The sequence below is a fragment of the Salmo salar genome, chromosome ssa17, assembly GCF_905237065.1.
Source record: "Salmo salar chromosome ssa17, Ssal_v3.1, whole genome shotgun sequence".
In the NCBI taxonomy this organism is placed as follows: Eukaryota; Metazoa; Chordata; class Actinopteri; order Salmoniformes; family Salmonidae; genus Salmo; species Salmo salar.
Window position 1 is genome coordinate 24,091,064 of NC_059458.1, and position 19,736 is coordinate 24,110,799.

The 19,736-nt window shown below is 42.3% G+C and overlaps 1 protein-coding gene across 1 annotated transcript in view; it reads left to right on the plus strand.

Moving 5' to 3' along the window:
- Positions 1 to 18,151, plus strand: part of igfbp-2a (IGF binding protein 2) — a gene marked incomplete at its 3' end in the record, with an annotated part of 217,748 nt that extends 199,597 nt beyond the window's left edge. Inside the window, 3 exon segments of the mRNA NM_001123625.1 lie at positions 14,659 to 14,837; positions 17,200 to 17,340; positions 17,995 to 18,151. Of these exon segments, the coding sequence (NP_001117097.1) occupies positions 14,659 to 14,837; positions 17,200 to 17,340; positions 17,995 to 18,151 (477 nt within the window).
- Positions 18,152 to 19,736: the final 1,585 nt, after the last annotated feature.

Consider the following 19,736-nt stretch of genomic DNA (forward strand, 5'->3'; position numbering starts at 1 on the left):
GCTGAAGTTAGATCTGATAGTTTCATGAGGAGAGCTGAAGTTAGATCTGATAGTTTCATGAGGAGAGCTGAAGTTAGATCTGATAGTTTCACAAGTAGAGCTGAAGTTAAAGGTTTAGATCTGATAGTTTCATGAGGAGAGCTGAAGTGAAAGGTTTAGATCTGATAGTTTCATGAGGAGAGCTGAAGTTAAAGGTTTAGATCTGATAGTTTCACGAGGAGAGCTGAAGTTAAAGGTTTAGATCTGATAGTTTCATGAGGAGAGCTGATGTTAGATCTGATAGTTTCATGAGGAGAGCTGAAGTTAGATCTGATAGTTTCATGAGGAGAGCTGAAGTTAGATCTGATAGTTTCATGAGGAGAGCTGAAGTTAGATCTGATAGTTTCATGAGGAGAGCTGAAGTTAGATCTGATATTTTCATGAGGAGAGCTGAAGTTAGATCTGATAGTTTCATGAGGAGAGCTGAAGTTAAAGGTTTAGATCTGATAGTTTCATGAGGAGAGCTGACGTTAGATCTGATAGTTTCATGAGGAGAGCTGAAGTTAGATCTGATAGTTTCATGAGGAGAGCTGAAGTTAAAGGTTTAGATCTGATAGTTTCATGACGAGAGCTGAAGTTAGAGCTGATAGTTTCACAAGCAGAGCTGAAGTTAAAGGTTTAGATCTGATAGTTTCATGAGTAGAGCTGAAGTTAAAGGTTTAGATCTGATAGTTTCATGAGGAGAGCTGAAGTTAGATCTGATTGTTTCATGAGGAGAGCTGAAGTTAAAGGTTTAGATCTGATAGTTTCATGAGGAGAGCTGAAGTTAAAGGTTTAGATCTGATAGTTTCATGAGGAGAGCTGAAGTTAGATCTGATAGTTTCATGAGGAGAGCTGAAGTTAGATCTGATAGTTTCATAAGGAGAGTTGAAGTTAGATCTGATAGTTTCATGAGGAGAGCTGAAGTTAGATCTGATAGTTTCACAAGTAGAGCTGAAGTTAAAGGATTAGATCTGATAGTTTCATGAGGAGAGCTGAAGTTAAAGGTTAGATCTGATAGTTTCATGAGGAGAGCTGAAGTTAAAGGTTTAGATCTGATAGTTTCATGAGTAGAGCTGAAGTTAAATGTTTAGATCAGATAGTTTCATGAGTAGAGCTGAAGTTAAAGGTTTAGATCTGATAGTTTCATGAGGAGAGCTGAAGTTAAAGGTTTAGATCTGATAGTTTCATGAGTAGAGCTGAAGTTAAAGGTTTAGATCTGATAGTTTCATGAGGAGAGCTGATGTTAGATCTGATAGTTTCATGAGGAGAGCTGAAGTTAGATCTGATAGTTTCACAAGTAGGGCTGAAGTTAGATCTGATAGTTTCACGAGTAGAGCTGAAGTTAGATCTGATAGTTTCATGAGGAGAGCTGAAGTTAGATCTGATAGTTTCATGAGGAGAGCTGAAGTTAGATCTGATAGTTTCATAAGGAGAGCTGAAGTTAGATCTGATAGTTTCATGAGGAGAGCTAAGGTTAGATCTGATAGTTTCATGAGGAGAGCTGAAGTTAGATCTGATAGTTTCATGAGGAGAGCCGAAGTTAGATCTGATAGTTTCATGAGGAGAGCTGAAGTTAGATCTGATAGTTTCATGAGGAGAGCTGAAGTTAGATCTGATTGTTTCATGAGGAGAGCTGAAGTTAAAGGTTTAGATCTGATAGTTTCATGAGGAGAGCTGAAGTGAAAGGTTTAGATCTGATAGTTTCATGAGGAGAGCTGAAGTTAAAGGTTTAGATCTGATAGTTTCACGAGGAAAGCTGAAGTTAAAGGTTTAGATCTGATAGTTTCATGAGGAGAGCTGAAGTTAGATCTGATAGTTTCATGAGTTGAGCTGAAGTTAGATCTGATCGTTTCATGAGGAGACCTGAAGTGAAAGGTTTAGATCTGATAGTTTCATGAGGAGAGCTGAAGTTAAATCTGATAGTTTCATGAGGAGAGCTGAAGTTAGATCTGATAGTTTCATGAGGAGAGCTGAAGTTAAAGGTTTAGATCTGATAGTTTCATGAGGAGAGCTGAAGTTAAAGGTTTAGATCTGATAGTTTCATGAGTAGAGCTGAAGTTAAAGGTTTAGATCTGATAGTTTCATGAGGAGAGCTGAAGTTAGATCTGATAGTTTCATGAGGAGAGCTGAAGTTAAAGGTTTAGATCTGATATTTTCATGAGGAGAGCTGACGTTAGATCTGATAGTTTCATGAGGAGAGTTGAAGTTAGATCTGATAGTTTCATGAGGAGAGCTGAAGTTAAAGGTTTAGATCTGATAGTTTCATGAGGAGAGCTGAAGTTAGATCTGATAGTTTCACAAGTAGAGCTGAAGTTAAAGGATTAGATCGGATAGTTTCATGAGGAAAGCTGAAGTTAAAGGTTTAGATATGATAGTTTCATGAGTAGAGCTGAAGTTAAAGGTTTAGATCTGATAGTTTCATGAGTAGAGCTGAAGTTAAAGGTTTAGATCTGATAGTTTCATGAGGAGAGCTGAAGTTAATTCTGATAGTTTCATGAGTAGAGCTGAAGTTAAAGGTTTAGATCTGATAGTTTCATGAGGAGAGCTGAAGTTAGATCTGATTGTTTCATGAGGAGAGCTGAAGTTAAAGGTTTAGATCTGATAGTTTCATGAGCAGAGCTGAAGTTAAAGGTTTAGATCTGATAGTTTCATGAGGAGAGCTGATGTTAGATCTGATAGTTTCACGAGGAGAGCTGAAGTTAGATCTGATAGTTTCACGAGTAGAGCTGAAGTTAGATCTGATAGTTTCATGAGGAGAGCTGAAGTTAGATCTGATAGTTTCATAAGGAGAGCTGAAGTTAGATCTGATAGTTTCATGAGGAGAGCTAAGGTTAGATCTGATAGTTTCATGAGGAGAGCTGCAGTTAGATCTGATAGTTTCATGAGGAGAGCCGAAGTTAGATCTGATAGTTTCATGAGGAGAGCTGAAGTTAGATCTGATAGTTTCATGAGGAGAGCTGAAGTTAGATCTGATAGTTTCACAAGTAGAGCTGAAGTTAAAGGTTTAGATCTGATAGTTTAATGAGGAGAGCTGAAGTGAAAGGTTTAGATCTGATAGGTTAATGAGGAGAGCTGAAGTTAAAGGTTTAGATCTGATAGTTTAACGAGGAAAGCTGAAGTTAAAGGTTTAGATCTGATAGTTTCATGAGGAGAGCTGAAGTTAGATCTGATAGTTTCATGAGTTGAGCTGAAGTTAGATCTGATCGTTTCATGAGGAGATCTGAAGTGAAAGGTTTAGATCTGATAGTTTCATGAGGAGAGCTGAAGTTAAATTTGATAGTTTCATGAGGAGAGCTGAAGTTAGATCTGATAGTTTCATGAGGAGAGCTGAAGTTAAAGGTTTAGATCTGATAGTTTCACGAGGAGAGCTGAAGTTAAAGGTTTAGATCTGATAGTTTCATGAGTAGAGCTGAAGTTAAAGGTTTAGATCTGATAGTTTCATGAGGAGAGCTGAAGTTAGATCTGATTGTTTCATGAGGAGAGCTGAAGTTAAAGGTTTAGATCTGATAGTTTCATGAGGAGAGCTGACGTTAGATCTGATAGTTTCATGAGGAGATTTGAAGTTAGATCTGATAGTTTCATGAGGAGAGCTGAAGTTAAAGGTTTAGATCTGATAGTTTCATGAGGAGAGCAGAAGTTAGAGCTGATAGTTTCACAAGTAGAGCTGAAGTTAAAGGATTAGATCGGATAGTTTCATGAGGAAAGCTGAAGTTAAAGGTTTAGATATGATAGTTTCATGAGTAGAGCTGAAGTTAAAGGTTTAGATCTGATAGTTTCATGAGTAGAGCTGAAGTTAAAGGTTTAGATCTGATAGTTTCATGAGGAGAGCTGAAGTTAATCCTGATAGTTTCATGAGTAGAGGTGAAGTTAAAGGTTTAGATCTGATAGTTTCATGAGGAGAGCTGAAGTTAGATCTGATTGTTTCATGAGGAGGGCTGAAGTTAAAGGTTTAGATCTGATAGTTTCATGAGCAGAGCTGAAGTTAAAGGTTTAGATCTGATAGTTTCATGAGGAGAGCTGCAGTTAGATCTGATAGTTTCATGAGGAGAGCCGAAGTTAGATCTGATAGTTTCATGAGGAGAGCTGAAGTTAGATCTGATAGTTTCATGAGGAGAGCTGAAGTTAGATCTGATAGTTTCACGAGTAGGGCTGAAGTTAGATCTGATAGTTTCACGAGTAGAGCTGAAGTTAGATCTGATAGTTTCATGAGGAGAGCTGAAGTTAGATCTGATAGTTTCATGAGGAGAGCTGAAGTTAGATCTGATAGTTTCATGAGGAGAGCTAAGGTTAGATCTGATAGTTTCATGAGGAGAGCTGCAGTTAGATCTGATAGTTTCATGAGGAGAGCCGAAGTTAGATCTGATAGTTTCATGAGGAGAGCTGAAGTTAGATCTGATAGTTTCATGAGGAGAGCTGAAGTTAGATCTGATAGTTTCATAAGGAGAGCTGAAGTTAGATCTGATTGTTTCATGAGGGGAGCTGAAGTTAAAGTTTGAGATCTGATAGTTTCATGAGTACAGCTGAAGTTAAAGGTTTAGATCTGATAGTTTCACGAGTAGAGCTGAAGTTAAAGGTTTAGCTCTCATAGTTTCATGAGTAGAGCTGAAGTTAAAGGTTTAGATCTGATAGTTTCACGAGGGGAGATGAAGTTAGATCTGATAGTTTCGCGAGTAGAGCAGAAGTTAGATCTGATATTTTCATGAGGAGAGCTGAAGTTAGATCTGATAGTTTCATGAGGAGAGCTGAAGTTAAAGGTTTAGATCTGATAGTTTCGTGAGGAGAGCTGACGTTAGATCTGATAGTTTCATGAGGAGAGCTGAAGTTAGATCTGATAGTTTCATGAGGAGAGCTGAAGTTAAAGGTTTAGATCTGATAGTTTCATGACGAGAGCTGAAGTTAGAGCTGATAGTTTCACAAGCAGAGCTGAAGTTAAAGGTTGAGATCTGATCGTTTCATGAGTAGAGCTGAAGTTAAATGTTTAGATCTGATAGTTTCATGAGTAGAGCTGAAGTTAAAGGTTTAGATCTGATAGTTTCATGAGGAGAGCTGAAGTTAAAGGTTTAGATCTGATAGTTTCATGAGGAGAGCTGAAGTTAGATCTGATAGTTTCATGGGGAGAGCTGAAGTTAGATCTGATAGTTTCATAAGGAGAGTTGAAGTTAGATCTGATAGTTTCATGAGGTGAGCTGAAGTTAGATCTGATAGTTTCATGAGGAGAGCTGAAGTTAGATCTGATAGTTTCATGAGGAGAGCTGAAGTTAGATCTGATAGTTTCACAAGTAGAGCTGAAGTTAAAGGTTTAGATCTGATAGTTTCATGTGGAGAGCTGAAGTGAAAGGTTTAGATCTGATAGTTTCATGAGGAGAGCTGAAGTTAAAGGTTTAGATCTGATAGTTTCACGAGGAGAGCTGAAGTTAAAGGTTTAGATCTGATAGTTTCATGAGGAGAGCTGATGTTAGATCTGATAGTTTCATGAGGAGAGCTGAAGTTAGATCTGATAGTTTCATGAGGAGAGCTGAAGTTAGATCTGATAGTTTCATGAGGAGAGTTGAAGTTAGATCTGATAGTTTCATAAGGAGAGTTGAAGTTAGATCTGATATTTTCATGAGGAGAGCTGAAGTTAGATCTGATAGTTTCATGAGGAGAGCTGAAGTTAAAGGTTTAGATCTGATAGTTTCATGAGGAGAGCTGACGTTAGATCTGATAGTTTCATGAGGAGAGCTGAAGTTAGATCTGATAGTTTCATGAGGAGAGCTGAAGTTAAAGGTTTAGATCTGATAGTTTCATGACGAGAGCTGAAGTTAGAGCTGATAGTTTCACAAGCAGAGCTGAAGTTAAAGGTTTAGATCTGATAGTTTCATGAGTAGAGCTGAAGTTAAAGGTTTAGATCTGATAGTTTCATGAGGAGAGTTGAAGTTAGATCTGATTGTTTCATGAGGAGAGCTGAAGTTAAAGGTTTAGATCTGATAGTTTCATGAGGAGAGCTGAAGTTAAAGGTTTAGATCTGATAGTTTCATGAGGAGAGCTGAAGTTAGATCTGATAGTTTCATGAGGAGAGCTGAAGTTAGATCTGATAGTTTCATAAGGAGAGTTGAAGTTAGATCTGATAGTTTCATGAGGTGAGCTGAAGTTAGATCTGATAGTTTCACAAGTAGAGCTGAAGTTAAAGGATTAGATCTGATAGTTTCATGAGGAGAGCTGAAGTTAAAGGTTAGATCTGATAGTTTCATGAGGAGAGCTGAAGTTAAAGGTTGAGATCTGATAGTTTCATGAGTAGAGCTGAAGTTAAATGTTTAGATCAGATAGTTTCATGAGTAGAGCTGAAGTTAAAGGTTTAGATCTGATAGTTTCATGAGGAGAGCTGAAGTTAAAGGTTTAGATCTGATAGTTTCATGAGTAGAGCTGAAGTTAAAGGTTTAGATCTGATAGTTTCATGAGGAGAGCTGATGTTAGATCTGATAGTTTCATGAGGAGAGCTGAAGTTAGATCTGATAGTTTCACAAGTAGGGCTGAAGTTAGATCTGATAGTTTCACGAGTAGAGCTGAAGTTAGATCTGATAGTTTCATGAGGAGAGCTGAAGTTAGATCTGATAGTTTCATGAGGAGAGCTGAAGTTAGATCTGATACTTTCATAAGGAGAGCTGAAGTTAGATCTGATAGTTTCATGAGGAGAGCTAAGGTTAGATCTGATAGTTTCATGAGGAGAGCTGAAGTTAGATCTGATAGTTTCATGAGGAGAGCCGAAGTTAGATCTGATAGTTTCATGAGGAGAGCTGAAGTTAGATCTGATAGTTTCATGAGGAGAGCTGAAGTTAGATCTGATAGTTTCACAAGTAGAGCTGAAGTTAAAGGTTTAGATCTGATAGTTTAATGAGGAGAGCTGAAGTGAAAGCTTTAGATCTGATAGGTTAATGAGGAGAGCTGAAGTTAAAGGTTTAGATCTGATAGTTTAACGAGGAAAGCTGAAGTTAAAGGTTTAGATCTGATAGTTTCATGAGGAGAGCTGAAGTTAGATCTGATAGTTTCATGAGTTGAGCTGAAGTTAGGTCTGATCGTTTCATGAGGAGACCTGAAGTGAAAGGTTTAGATCTGATAGTTTAATGAGGAGAGCTGAAGTTAAATTTGATAGTTTCATGAGGAGAGCTGAAGTTAGATCTGATAGTTTCATGAGGAGAGCTGAAGTTAAAGGTTTAGATCTGATAGTTTCATGAGGAGAGCTGAAGTTAAAGGTTTAGATCTGATAGTTTCATGAGTAGAGCTGAAGTTAAAGGTTTAGATCTGATAGTTTCATGAGGAGAGCTGAAGTTAGATCTGATTGTTTCATGAGGAGAGCTGAAGTTAAAGGTTTAGATCTGATATTTTCATGAGGAGAGCTGACGTTAGATCTGATAGTTTCATGAGGAGAGTTGAAGTTAGATCTGATAGTTTCATGAGGAGAGCTGAAGTTAAAGGTTTAGATCTGATAGTTTCATGAGGAGAGCTGAAGTTAGAGCTGATAGTTTCACAAGTAGAGCTGAAGTTAAAGGATTAGATCGGATAGTTTCATGAGGAAAGCTGAAGTTAAAGGTTTAGATATGATAGTTTCATGAGTAGAGCTGAAGTTAAAGGTTTAGATCTGATAGTTTCATGAGTAGAGCTGAAGTTAAAGGTTTAGATCTGATAGTTTCATGAGGAGAGCTGAAGTTAATTCTGATAGTTTCATGAGTAGAGGTGAAGTTAAAGGTTTAGATCTGATAGTTTCATGAGGAGAGCTGAAGTTAGATCTGATTGTTTCATGAGGAGGGCTGAAGTTAAAGGTTTAGATCTGATAGTTTCATGAGCAGAGCTGAAGTTAAAGGTTTAGATCTGATAGTTTCATGAGGAGAGCTGATGTTAGATCTGATAGTTTCATGAGGAGAGCTGAAGTTAGATCTGATAGTTTCACGAGTAGAGCTGAAGTTAGATCTGATAGTTTCATGAGGAGAGCTGAAGTTAGATCTGATAGTTTCATGAGGAGAGCTGAAGTTAGATCTGATAGTTTCATGAGGAGAGCTAAGGTTAGATCTGATAGTTTCATGAGGAGAGCTGCAGTTAGATCTGATAGTTTCATGAGGAGAGCCGAAGTTAGATCTGATAGTTTCATGAGGAGAGCTGAAGTTAGATCTGATAGTTTCATGAGGAGAGCTGAAGTTAGATCTGATAGTTTCACAAGTAGAGCTGAAGTTAAAGGTTTAGATCTGATAGTTTAATGAGGAGAGCTGAAGTGAAAGGTTTAGATCTGATAGGTTAATGAGGAGAGCTGAAGTTAAAGGTTTAGATCTGATAGTTTAACGAGGAAAGCTGAAGTTAAAGGTTTAGATCTGATAGTTTCATGAGGAGAGCTGAAGTTAGATCTGATAGTTTCATGAGTTGAGCTGAAGTTAGATCTGATGGTTTCATGAGGAGATCTGAAGTGAAAGGTTTAGATCTGATAGTTTCATGAGGAGAGCTGAAGTTAAATTTGATAGTTTCATGAGGAGAGCTGAAGTTAGATCTGATAGTTTCATGAGGAGAGCTGAAGTTAAAGGTTTAGATCTGATAGTTTCATGAGGAGAGCTGAAGTTAGAGGTAAGTTAGATCTGATAGTTTCATGAGTAGAGCTGAAGTTAAAGGTTTAGATCTGATAGTTTCATGAGGAGAGCTGAAGTTAGATCTGATAGTTTCACAAGTAGAGCTGAAGTTAAAGGTTTAGATCTGATAGTTTCATGAGGAAAGCTGAAGTTACAAGGTTTAGATCTGATAGTTTCATGAGGAGAGCTGAAGTTAAAGGTTTAGATCTGATAGTTTCATGAGGAGAGCTGAAGTTAAAGTTTAAATCTGATAGTTTCATGAGTAGAGGTGAAGTTAAAGGTTTAGATCTGATAGTTTCATGAGGAGAGCTGAAGTTAGATCTGATTGTTTCATGAGGAGGGCTGAAGTTAAAGGTTTAGATCTGATAGTTTCATGAGTAGAGCTGAAGTTAAAGGTTTAGCTCTGATAGTTTCATGAGTAGAGCTGAAGTTAAAGGTTTAGATCTGATAGTTTCACGAGTAGAGATGAAGTTAGATCTGATAGTTTCGCGAGTAGAGCTGAAGTTAGATCTGATAGTTTCATGAGGAGAGCTGAAGTTAGATCTGATAGTTTCATGAGGAGAGCTGAAGTTAAAGGTTTAGATCTGATAGTTTCACGAGGAGAGCTGAAGTTAGATCTGATAGTTTCATGAGGAGAGCTGAAGTTAAAGGTTTAGATCTGATAGTTTCATGAGGAGAGCTGAAGTTAGATCTGATAGTTTCACGAGTTTCGCTGAAGTTAGATCTGATAGTTTCACGAGTAGAGCTGAAGTTAGATCTGATAGTTTAATGAGGAGAGCTGAAGTTAGATCTGATAGTTTCACGAGGAGAGCTGAAGTTAGATCTGATAGTTTCATGAGGAAAGCTGAAGTTAGATGTGATAGTTTCACGAGTAGAGCTGAAGTTAAAGGTTTAGATCTGATAGTTTCATGAGGAGAGCTGTAGTTTGATCTGATAGTTTCACGAGGAGAGCTGAAGTTAGATCTGATAGTTTCATGAGGAGAGCTGAAGTTAAAGGTTTAGATCTGATAGTTTCATGAGGAGAGCTGAAGTTAGATCTGATAGTTTCACGAGTAGGGCTGATCTGCCACTGTTGTGTCGTCAGCAAACTTAATGATGGTGTTGAAGTCGTGCTTGACCATGCAGTCGTGGGTGGACAGGGAGTACAGGAGGGGACTAAGCACGCACCCCTGAGGATCAGCGTGGCAGATGTGTTATTGCCTACCCTTACCACCTGGGGACTGTCCGTTAGGATGTCCAGGATCCAGTTGCAGAGGGAGGTGTTTACTCCCAGGGTCCTTGGCTTAGTGATGAGCTTTGTGGGCACTATGGTGTTGAACGCTGACCTGTAGTCAATGAACAGCATTCTCACATAGGTGTTCCTTTTGTCCAGGTGGGAAAGGGAAGTGTGGAGTGCGATTAAGATTGCATCATCTGTGGATCTGTTGGGGTGGTATGCAAATTGGAGTGATCTAAGGTTTCTGGCAAGATGGTGTTGATGTGAGCCATGACCAGCCTTTCATAGCACTTCATGGCTACCGACGTGAGTGCTACAGGGCGGTAATCAATTAGGCAGGTTACCTTCGCTATCTTAGGCACAGGGATTATGGTGGTCTGTTTGAAACATGTAGGTATTACATATTATATATCTTCTGGATTGTAAACATCAGAGGGACCCCTCTTGCTCCTTCCTTAGTGTAGAATACACTTCACTTAAGGGCCGGCCAACATTTACATTTTACATTTAAGTCATTTAGCAGACGCTCTTATCCAGAGCGACTTACAAATTGGTTCATTCACCTTATGATATCCAGTGGAACAACCACTTTACAATAGTGCATCTAAATCTTTTGGCGGGGGGGGGGGGGTAGAAGGATTACTTTATCCTATCCCAGGTATTCCTTAAAGAGGTGGGGTTTCAGGTGTCTCCGGAAGGTGGTGATTGACTCCGCTGTCCTGGCGTCGTGAGGGAGCTTGTTCCACCATAGGGGTGCCAGAGCAGTGAACAGTTTTGACTGGGCTGAGCGGGAACTGTGCTTCCTCAGAGGTAGGGGGCCCAGCAGGCCAGAGGTGGATGAGCGCAGTGCCCTCGTTTGGGTGTAGGGACTGATCAGAGCCTGAAGGTACGGAGGTGCCGTTCCCCTCACGGCTCCATAGGCAAGCACCATGGTCTTGTAGCGGATGCGAGCTTCAACTGGAAGCCAGTGGAGAGAGCGGAGGAGCGGGGTGACGTGAGAGAACTTGGGAAGGTTGAACACCAGACGGGCTGCGGCGTTCTGGATGAGTTGTAGGGGTTTAATGGCACAGGCAGGGAGCCCAGCCAACAGCGAGTTGCAGTAATCCAGACGGGAGATGACAAGTGCCTGGATTAGAACCTGCGCCGCTTTCTGTGTGAGGCAGGGTCGTACTCTGCGAATGTTGTAGAGCATGAACCTACAGGATCGGGTCACCGCCTTGATGTTAGTGGAGAACGACAGGGTGTTGTCCAGGGTCACGCCAAGGTTCTTAGCACTCTGGGAGGAGGACACAATGGAGTTGTCAACCGTGATGGCGAGATCATGGAACGGGCAGTCCTTCCCCGGGAGGAAAAGCAGCTCCGTCTTGCCGAGGTTCAGCTTGAGGTGGTGATCCGTCATCCACACTGATATGTCTGCCAGACATGCAGAGATGCGATTCGCCACCTGGTTATCAGAAGGGGGAAAGGAGAAGATTAATTGTGTGTCGTCTGCATAGCAATGATAGGAGAGACCATGTGAGGATATGACAGAGCCAAGTGACTTGGTGTATACCGAGAATAGGAGAGGGCCTAGAACAGAGCCCTGGGGGACACCAGTGGTGAGAGCACGTGGTGAGGAGACAGATTCTCGCCACACCACCTGGTAGGAGCGACCTGTCAGGTAGGACGCAATCCAGGCGTGGGCCGCGCCGGAGATGCCCAACTCGGAGAGTGTGGAGAGGAGGATCTGGTGGTTCACAGTATCAAAGGCAGCAGATAGGTCTAAAAGGATGAGAGCAGAGGAGAGAAAGTTAGCTTTAGCAGTGCGGAGAGCCTCCGTGACACAGAGAAGAGCAGTCTCAGTTGAATGACCAGTCTTGAAACCTGACTGATTTGGATCAAGAAGGTCATTCTGAGAGAGATAGCAAGAGAGCTGGCCAAGGACGGCACGCTCAAGAGTTTTGGAGAGAAAAGAAAGAAGGGAAACTGGTCTGTAGTTGTTGACATCGGAGGGATCGAGTGTAGGTTTTTTGAGAAGGGGTGCAACTCTCGCTTTCTTGATGACGGAAGGGACGTATCCAGTGGTCAAGGATGAATTGATGAACGAGGTGAGATAAGGGAGAAGGTCTCCGGAAATGGTCTGGAGGAGAGAGGAGGGGATAGGGTCAAGCGGGCAGGTTGTTGGGTGGCCGGCCGTCACAAGTCGCAAGATTTCATCTGAAGAGAGAGGGGAGAAAGAGGTCAAAGCATAGGGTAGGGCAATGTGAGCAGGACCAGTGGTAGAAAGTGGACCAGCGGTGTCGTTTGACTTAACAAACGAGGAGCGGATGTCGTCAACATTCTTTTCAAAATGGTTGACGAAGTCATCCGCAGAGAGGGAGGAGGGGGGGGAGGGGGAGGAGGATTCAGGAGGGAGGAGAAGGTAGCAAAGAGCTTCCTAGGGTTAGAGGCAGATGCTTGGAATTTAGAGTGGTAGAAAGTGGCTTTAGCAGCAGAAACAGAAGAGGAAAATGTAGAGAGGAGGGAGTGAAAGGATGCCAGGTCCGCAGGGAGGCGAGTTTTCCTCAATTTCCGCTGGCTGCCCGTAGCCCTGTTCTGTGAGCTCGCAATGAGTCGTCGAGCCACGGAGCAGGAGGGGAAGACCGAGCCAGCCTGGAGGATAGGGGACATAGAGAGTCAAAGGATGCAGAAAGGGAGGAGAGGAGGGTTGAGGAGGCAGTATCAGGAGATAGGTTGGAGAAGGTTTCAGCAGAGGGAAGAGATGATAGGATGGAAGAGGAGAGAGTAGCGGGAGAGAGAGAGCGAAGGTTGTGACGGCGCAATACCATCCGAGTAGGGGCAGAGTGAGAAGTGTTGGAGGAGAGCGAGAGGGAAAAGGATACAAGGTAGTGGTCGGAGACTTGGAGGGGAGTTGCAATAAGATTAGTGGAAGAACAGCATCTAGTAAAGATGAGGTCAAGCGTATTGCCTGCCTTGTGAGTAGGGGGGGAAGGTGAGAGGGTGAGGTCAAAAGAGGAGAGGAGTGGAAAGAAGGAGGCAGAGAGGAATGAGTCAAAGGTAGACGTGGGGAGGTTAAAGTCACCCAGAACTGTGAGAGGTGAGCCATCCTCAGGAAAGGAACTTATCAAGGCGTCAAGCTCATTGATGAACTCTCCAAGGGAACCTGGAGGGCGATAAATGATAAGGATGTTAAGCTTGAATGGGCTGGTAACTGTGACAGCATGGAATTCAAAGGAGGAGATAGACAGATGGGTCAGGGGAGAAAGAGAGAATGTCCTCTTGGGAGAGATGAGGATTCCAGTGCCACCACCCCGCTGGCCAGATGCTCTCAGGGTATGCGAGAACACGTGGTCAGACGAGGAGAGAGCAGTAGGAGTAGCAGTGTTATCTGTGGTAATCCATGTTTCCGTCAGCGCCAAGAAGTCGAGGGACTGGAGGGTAGCATAGGCTGAGATGAACTCTGCCTTGTTGGCCGCAGACCGGCAGTTCCAGAGGCTGCCGGAGACCTGGAACTCCACGTGGGTCGTGCGCGCTGGGACCACCAGGTTAGAGTGGCAGCGGCCACGCGATGTGAAGCGTTTGTATGGCCTGTGCAGAGGGGAGAGAACAGGGATAGACAGACACATAGTTGACAGGCTACAGAAGAGGCTACGCTAATGCAAAGGAGATTGGAATGACAAGTGGACTACACGTCTCGAAATTTCAGAAAGTTAAGCTTACGTTGCAACGATGTTATATCTTTATATCTTATAAACTATCCCCCCTCTGTTGTTAATAGTGGAATGTCACTGAACAGCCTGACAGTACAGAGAGTTTGTAAACAATACATTACTCTGAAAGGTTATTCATCTAAGATTTCCTCAAAACAAGGTCCAGCCAACTGTTTCCTCCCCCCTGCCGTTTCTGTTATTCTTCCATTTTGACGGTCCCAGAGCCCTGGGAGAGCTGCTAGTGGGCCCTCAGCCACCGCTTTGTCTGTTGTCAGGAATAGCATGGACAGCTAGTGGACTCGCAGGGCCAGGCCCCCTGCATTGTTTGTTCGCATATCTGTTTGGAAAGAGGCTTTCAGAGGTTGATGTTTAACCACACGTTGTCTGGTCAAACAGCTGAGGACTTCTACCTCCCTTCCCCAGATAGTGTGGTGTGTTAGTTCTGGGTGGTTGCTGTTCAAGCTTTCGTTCTAATCAGTCGAACATGAAAATGAGCTAGTGCCCTTTCATGACATGCCTTGACATTGGAGGTGAAGAGAACACTCGTCATAGCAATGAAGGTGCCCCAGAGGTAACAGAAAAGTCTTCAGCTCTTCAGTGGCCAATAAACCTGGAGTGTACACAGACAGAATCATATGTTCACTATTGGTTCTCATTCTTGGAAGTTAAAATGGAAAAAATAAATAAATAATAATATTTCACAATATTTTAGAAAAAGGTCCATAATATTGCACCTTTAAAGATGTATCTATTTCCGCTGAAAAATTCACCATGTATGCCATTGCCAAATGTACTAAAGCCAACCTGCTGGCCTAATCATTTCTCATTTCATGAAGGAATGTGCAGTATACTTAATCATTCAAATGGTTGAGCTTTTCTGTGATGTAATGACAATATAACCACAATGTTATGACAGTGTTGTAATGAACGATCAATTCATTTAATGGAACTGGTTTCCATAGAGCTGTTTTGACTGTGTTTGTATGTGTGTGTGCTTGCGTGTGCGTGTGCGTGTGCGTGTGCGTGTGTGTGTGTGTGTGTGTGTGTGTGTGTGTGTGTGTGTGCGTGTGTGCGCGTGTATGCATATGTGCATGTGTGTGAGTCTGTGCATGCATCTGTGTCTGCATGCGTGTCTGTCCCTCAGGGGAGGTGGTGGACCTCCTGGACACAGGCCTGACAGAGATCCCCCCGGTGAGGAAGGCCACTAAGGACAACCCATGGCTGGGGCCCAAGGAGAACGCTATGCGCCAGCACCGACAGGAGATGAAGACCAAGATGAAGAGTAACAAGCCGGAGGACCCCAAAACTCCCCGCGGCAAGCAGGTTAGTAAACACCTAGTAGTAAACAGTTAGGCTACATCCCAAATAGCACCCTATTCCCTTAATATGGGCCCTGGTTAAAAGTAGTGCCTTATATAGGGAATAGGGTGCCATTTGAGACGCTGCCTTGGTAAACCAAGACCATTAGTGGGTCGAATCTGTTAGTAAACGGTTAGTGAACCTGGGATCATGATTAGCAGTGTCCATGTCCCTTTAGGAAGGAGTCAGTCTTAACAGAACCTAGTGCACTGCTGCCATCTCCTGGAGCAGACCTGATGGTGTCTAGCAGCTAACAATGTCTTAAGGCCAGCTTTTTGAATAGTAAAATGTAGATAAGCATTTCTATTGGACAAGATAGCCCTCCGTTTGACAACGTTTGCCCCCATTTGAAGCGTACTGAACGTGACCATGGGGAAGGTGTAAATGTTTCACACATGACAGTACAAGACCCTACTGTTGAAAACTCTGTATTGTTTCCTTGAAGTCGAGCCTGGCGTCCTGTTGTAGACCGATCTAGGAAAATACTTTGGTAGCGCTTTATAATAACACCTTGTAATAAAGCATTTACGCCCACATTTGTAAATGTTAGTAAGCCAGGTATTCACATATTTATGAATAACTATGTCATAATAATGAACACGATCGTTCATAAGACGTTTAATATCGGTCCTTATAAACCGTCTACTGATCATTAGCTAAGTGTTTTTGTGTGGCCTCATTTAAAGTGAGCGCTATTTATACTTTATAAATGCTTTGTAAATGTTTTGAGTGACCAGTGTAATTTCTCACAAAAAGATGGACATGCCATTGGTAGACATTCCAGCAGACGTGAGTAAATGGTTTACTAATCTATTATAAATGCTTTATTATAAACTACTACCAGCACTTATTTTCCCACATTGAGTGATTTTCCTTGAGGATAATGATTTTGGCATTTCACGGATGCCAAGTTTAAAATAGAACCATTTGCCCCGGATATTAGCGAGTCTTGGCAACACATCAAAACCCATCAGGAGAGACTGTAAGTGCAAAAAAATGAACATTCCAATCAGTTTTACTATTGATGAAGCCATAACACCTAGAGAAAGAGGGCGATCAGGTGCTTTGGCAATAATCCATGAATAGAATTAGTCATGCAAATATAATTTACTCTCAGTTATACCTGTGAGGGAAACATTATTACATTTACATTTAAGTCATTTAGCAGACGCTCTTATCCAGAGCGACTTACAAATTGGTGGATTCACCTTATGATATCCAGTGGAACAACCACTTTACAATAGTGCATCTAAATCTTTTAAGGGGGGGGGGTATTCATTTTCATGTGAATTAATAATTGTATTCTATATTTTGGTAGTGCTGTTCATTTCATTTCCTGTGGATTATTATTCCTCCGAGAATCAAGCTCTTAACCTTTGTAGATGACTTTGGAGAATGTTTTATTTATTTTCTCAAACAGTGGTCTGAAGGTATTGCTGGGTCATTAATCATGTAGTCTCCCTAGGCTGACGGTTTGCCTCCCACAATGTCTCCAGTGTTCCAGCACACATGTCTGTTGACTGTACCAGCATCGGTTGGGACAAGAGGCGGAAATGGGACTCGAGCAGGAAATCAGTCCAGAGCCTTTCCGTTCATGTCCTGACGCAAACATTAGCCTACCACCGGACACAAAATCGGTATCTTAGCTAGATATTTTCAATTAGTGTCTTTGGCAAGTAAGTTGTTTGCTTGTGCCATGACAGCTAACGTTAGCGTTACAAGTTTACAACGTTGTTTTTCACGAGCAGAAATCCTGTCTGCATTTTAAGCCCTTCCAAACTAAACTCGTAATATATTCTGAAGAGCACCCTCCCCGGAATTGAGGTAGATATGTACATATAGCTAGAAATAAGCTAACAGATAGTAAACAGTAGCAGCAGCGTATGTGACAAGTCAAAACCGTTAGTGCAAAAAAGGTCAATGCAGAAAGTCCGGGTAGCTATTTGGTTAACTATTCAAATAATTATTTAGCAGTCTCATGGCTTGGGGGTAGAAGTTCAGAGTCCTGTTGGTTCCAGACTTGGTGCATCGGTGCTACTTGCCGTGCGGTAGCAGAGAGAACAGTCTATGACTTGGGTGGCTGGAGTCTGACAATTCTTAGAGCCTTCCTCTGACACCGCCTGGTATAGAGGTCCTGGATGGCAGGGAGCTCGGCCCCAATGTAATAGTCAGAGACTATTAATCATGTGACTGGTGTTGCCTGTTGCTCCAAGGTCTGAGATTTCCCAGACTATTAATCATGTGACTGGTGTTGCCTGTTGCTTCAAGGTCTGAGATTTCCCAGGCTATTAATCATGTGACTGGTGTTGCCTGTTGTGTTATGTAGGTTCAGTGTCAGCAGGAGCTGGACCAGGTGCTGGAGAGAATATCTAAGATGCCCTTCAGAGATAACCGAGGCCCACTGGAAGACCTGTATGCCCTGCACATCCCCAACTGTGACAAGAGGGGGCAGTATAACCTCAAACAGGTGACTACACCCTGCACATCCCCAACTGTGACAAGAGGGGGCAGTATAACCTCAAACAGGTGACTACACCCTGCACATCCCCAACTGTGACAAGAGGGGGCAGTATAACCTCAAACAGGTGACTACACCCTGCACATCCCCAACTGTGACAAGAGGGGGCAGTATAACCTCAAACAGGTGACTACACCCTGCACATCCCCAACTGTGACAAGAGAGGGCAGTATAACCTCAAACAGGTGACTACACCCTGCACATCCCCAACTGTGACAAGAGAGGGCAGTATAACCTCAAACAGGTGACTACTCACTCTTTCTCCATGGCCCGGGAGCATCCACACACACACACACCCTCTACTCAACCCACAGCACATCACTACAATGCCAATATTAGGCAACATTACAGTAATGCTGAGGAGAGAGGCCATAACCTAGCACTTCTATTGACACACACACACACATGCATGAATGGCCAAGTGCACACACACATGCACCCGCATGCTCTCAAACCCACACACAGAAACACGCTCACACCCACACACACACGCACACGCACACACACACACACACACACACACACACACACACACACACACACACACACACACACACACACACACACACACACACACAAACACATGTTCATTCTGTGTTTCAGTGTAAGATGTCTCTGCACGGCCAGAGGGGGGAGTGCTGGTGCGTCAACCCACACACCGGTCGGCCCATCCCATCAGCACCGACCGTGAGGGGAGACCCAAACTGCAACCAGTACCTTAGAGGACCAGAGATGGACACCCTCGCCTCAGCCCAGAAATAGTACGGCCCTGATTCTCCCTTTGATCGGCCTGAGTCTTAAAACACAACAGAGGAAGCAGTACTCTAAACACTTAAGTAAGCTATACAATGTTTGTGTGTCTGTTTCTGTTTCTGTGTATAGTTTTGTTTGGTATTAAATCAATTCTCAGCGATATCGTACATTGTAACCACCATAATGTGTCTTGGCTTGAGAACAAATTCCACTGCAAGGGCACAGGATGTGACAGGCAACAAAGATGAAACTCATTCTTCTTTGCAATTTCAAAGGAAGTCAGTGTTTAACTGGTATTTTCATTGATCTCTCTCTCTTTCCCTCCTCTCGTAGCTTTTCTGTGGTGAACAAAGTCTAGTGAGAAGAATGTTTACTATGGCCTGAATTCTAACTAGAAATCTGTGTGTCCATCTCAGACTTTTGTGTAAAAATCAAACATTGATGTCAATGGGCGATTTGCACGTAAATTCCAATTATATGCACATTTGGCAATTAGTATGCACCCCTATGGACCTCTTGTATTCAATGTATCTGTTGTAGGGTATCTAGAGAAATGTTGTCATGAAAAAATGATTTGACTTATTTGAAAGGTGAATATGTGAAGCAAAAAACAAAACGGCGAATTGACGCTTTAAGGGATTAGTGTCTTACTTAGTGTTTGTATGGCTGTGTTTACACTGGTAGCCTAATTCTGATATTTTGCCACCGATTCGTCTTTTGACCAATCGGATCAGATCTTCTGCGTGTGTAAATGCAGCCCAAGTGTCTTACTTTCTGGTGCTGGGAAGTGAACATGTCAAATGTTTGGTGGTTGTGTACTCAACTCTGCCTACCGTTTGTTTGTTTTACAGTGTTCTACGCCTTCAGGTTGGTAGGCTACTAAAACTATGAAACCTACCTTCTATAGCCTTTGGAATACACATACATCTTCTACACACTGTAGGAAAACCACATAGACAAAGTCTTGTTGTTACAAATACACGTTTTAGATTTCCTCGTTAATAGGAACACAAATTGAAATGTAGAATTGTTTTGTGATAAAGAACGTCTTGTTATAAGATGAAGTACATGATTAAATGGATGGTAACTTCCTGTACGTTGATTGTGTATTCATTCGGGCGTATGCCCTGGTATCTTGTGTCTCATTTTCTTGCTGGAGGTCTAGGTGTAGATAAGACATCGTATTTCATGGTACAACCCATTTCATGGTACAACCCATTTCATGGTACAACCCATGGTACAACCCATTTCAAGGTAAAACCCACTGCTTTGTATGTATGGAAATTCTTCTACGTTTCTTTATGTGGTATGGTAGCTATGGTAACTGGATCTTCTGGTAGACAATCATTTGAAGCCAGCAGCAGGTGTATAGGGAACTTGCATTAAGGCTTACAAATAGTGTTGCAAAATTCCAGTAACTTTCCCCAAAATTGGCAGGTTTGCCAGAAATCCTCATTGGAGGATTCTGGATTTCCTGCTTATTCCCTCCTGAATCTGGGAATCTTCCAACCGGGATTTCTGGAAAGTTACTGGAATTTTGCAACCCTACTTCCACAGCATAGAGCAAACAAAAGAAATAACAAACCTTCCCA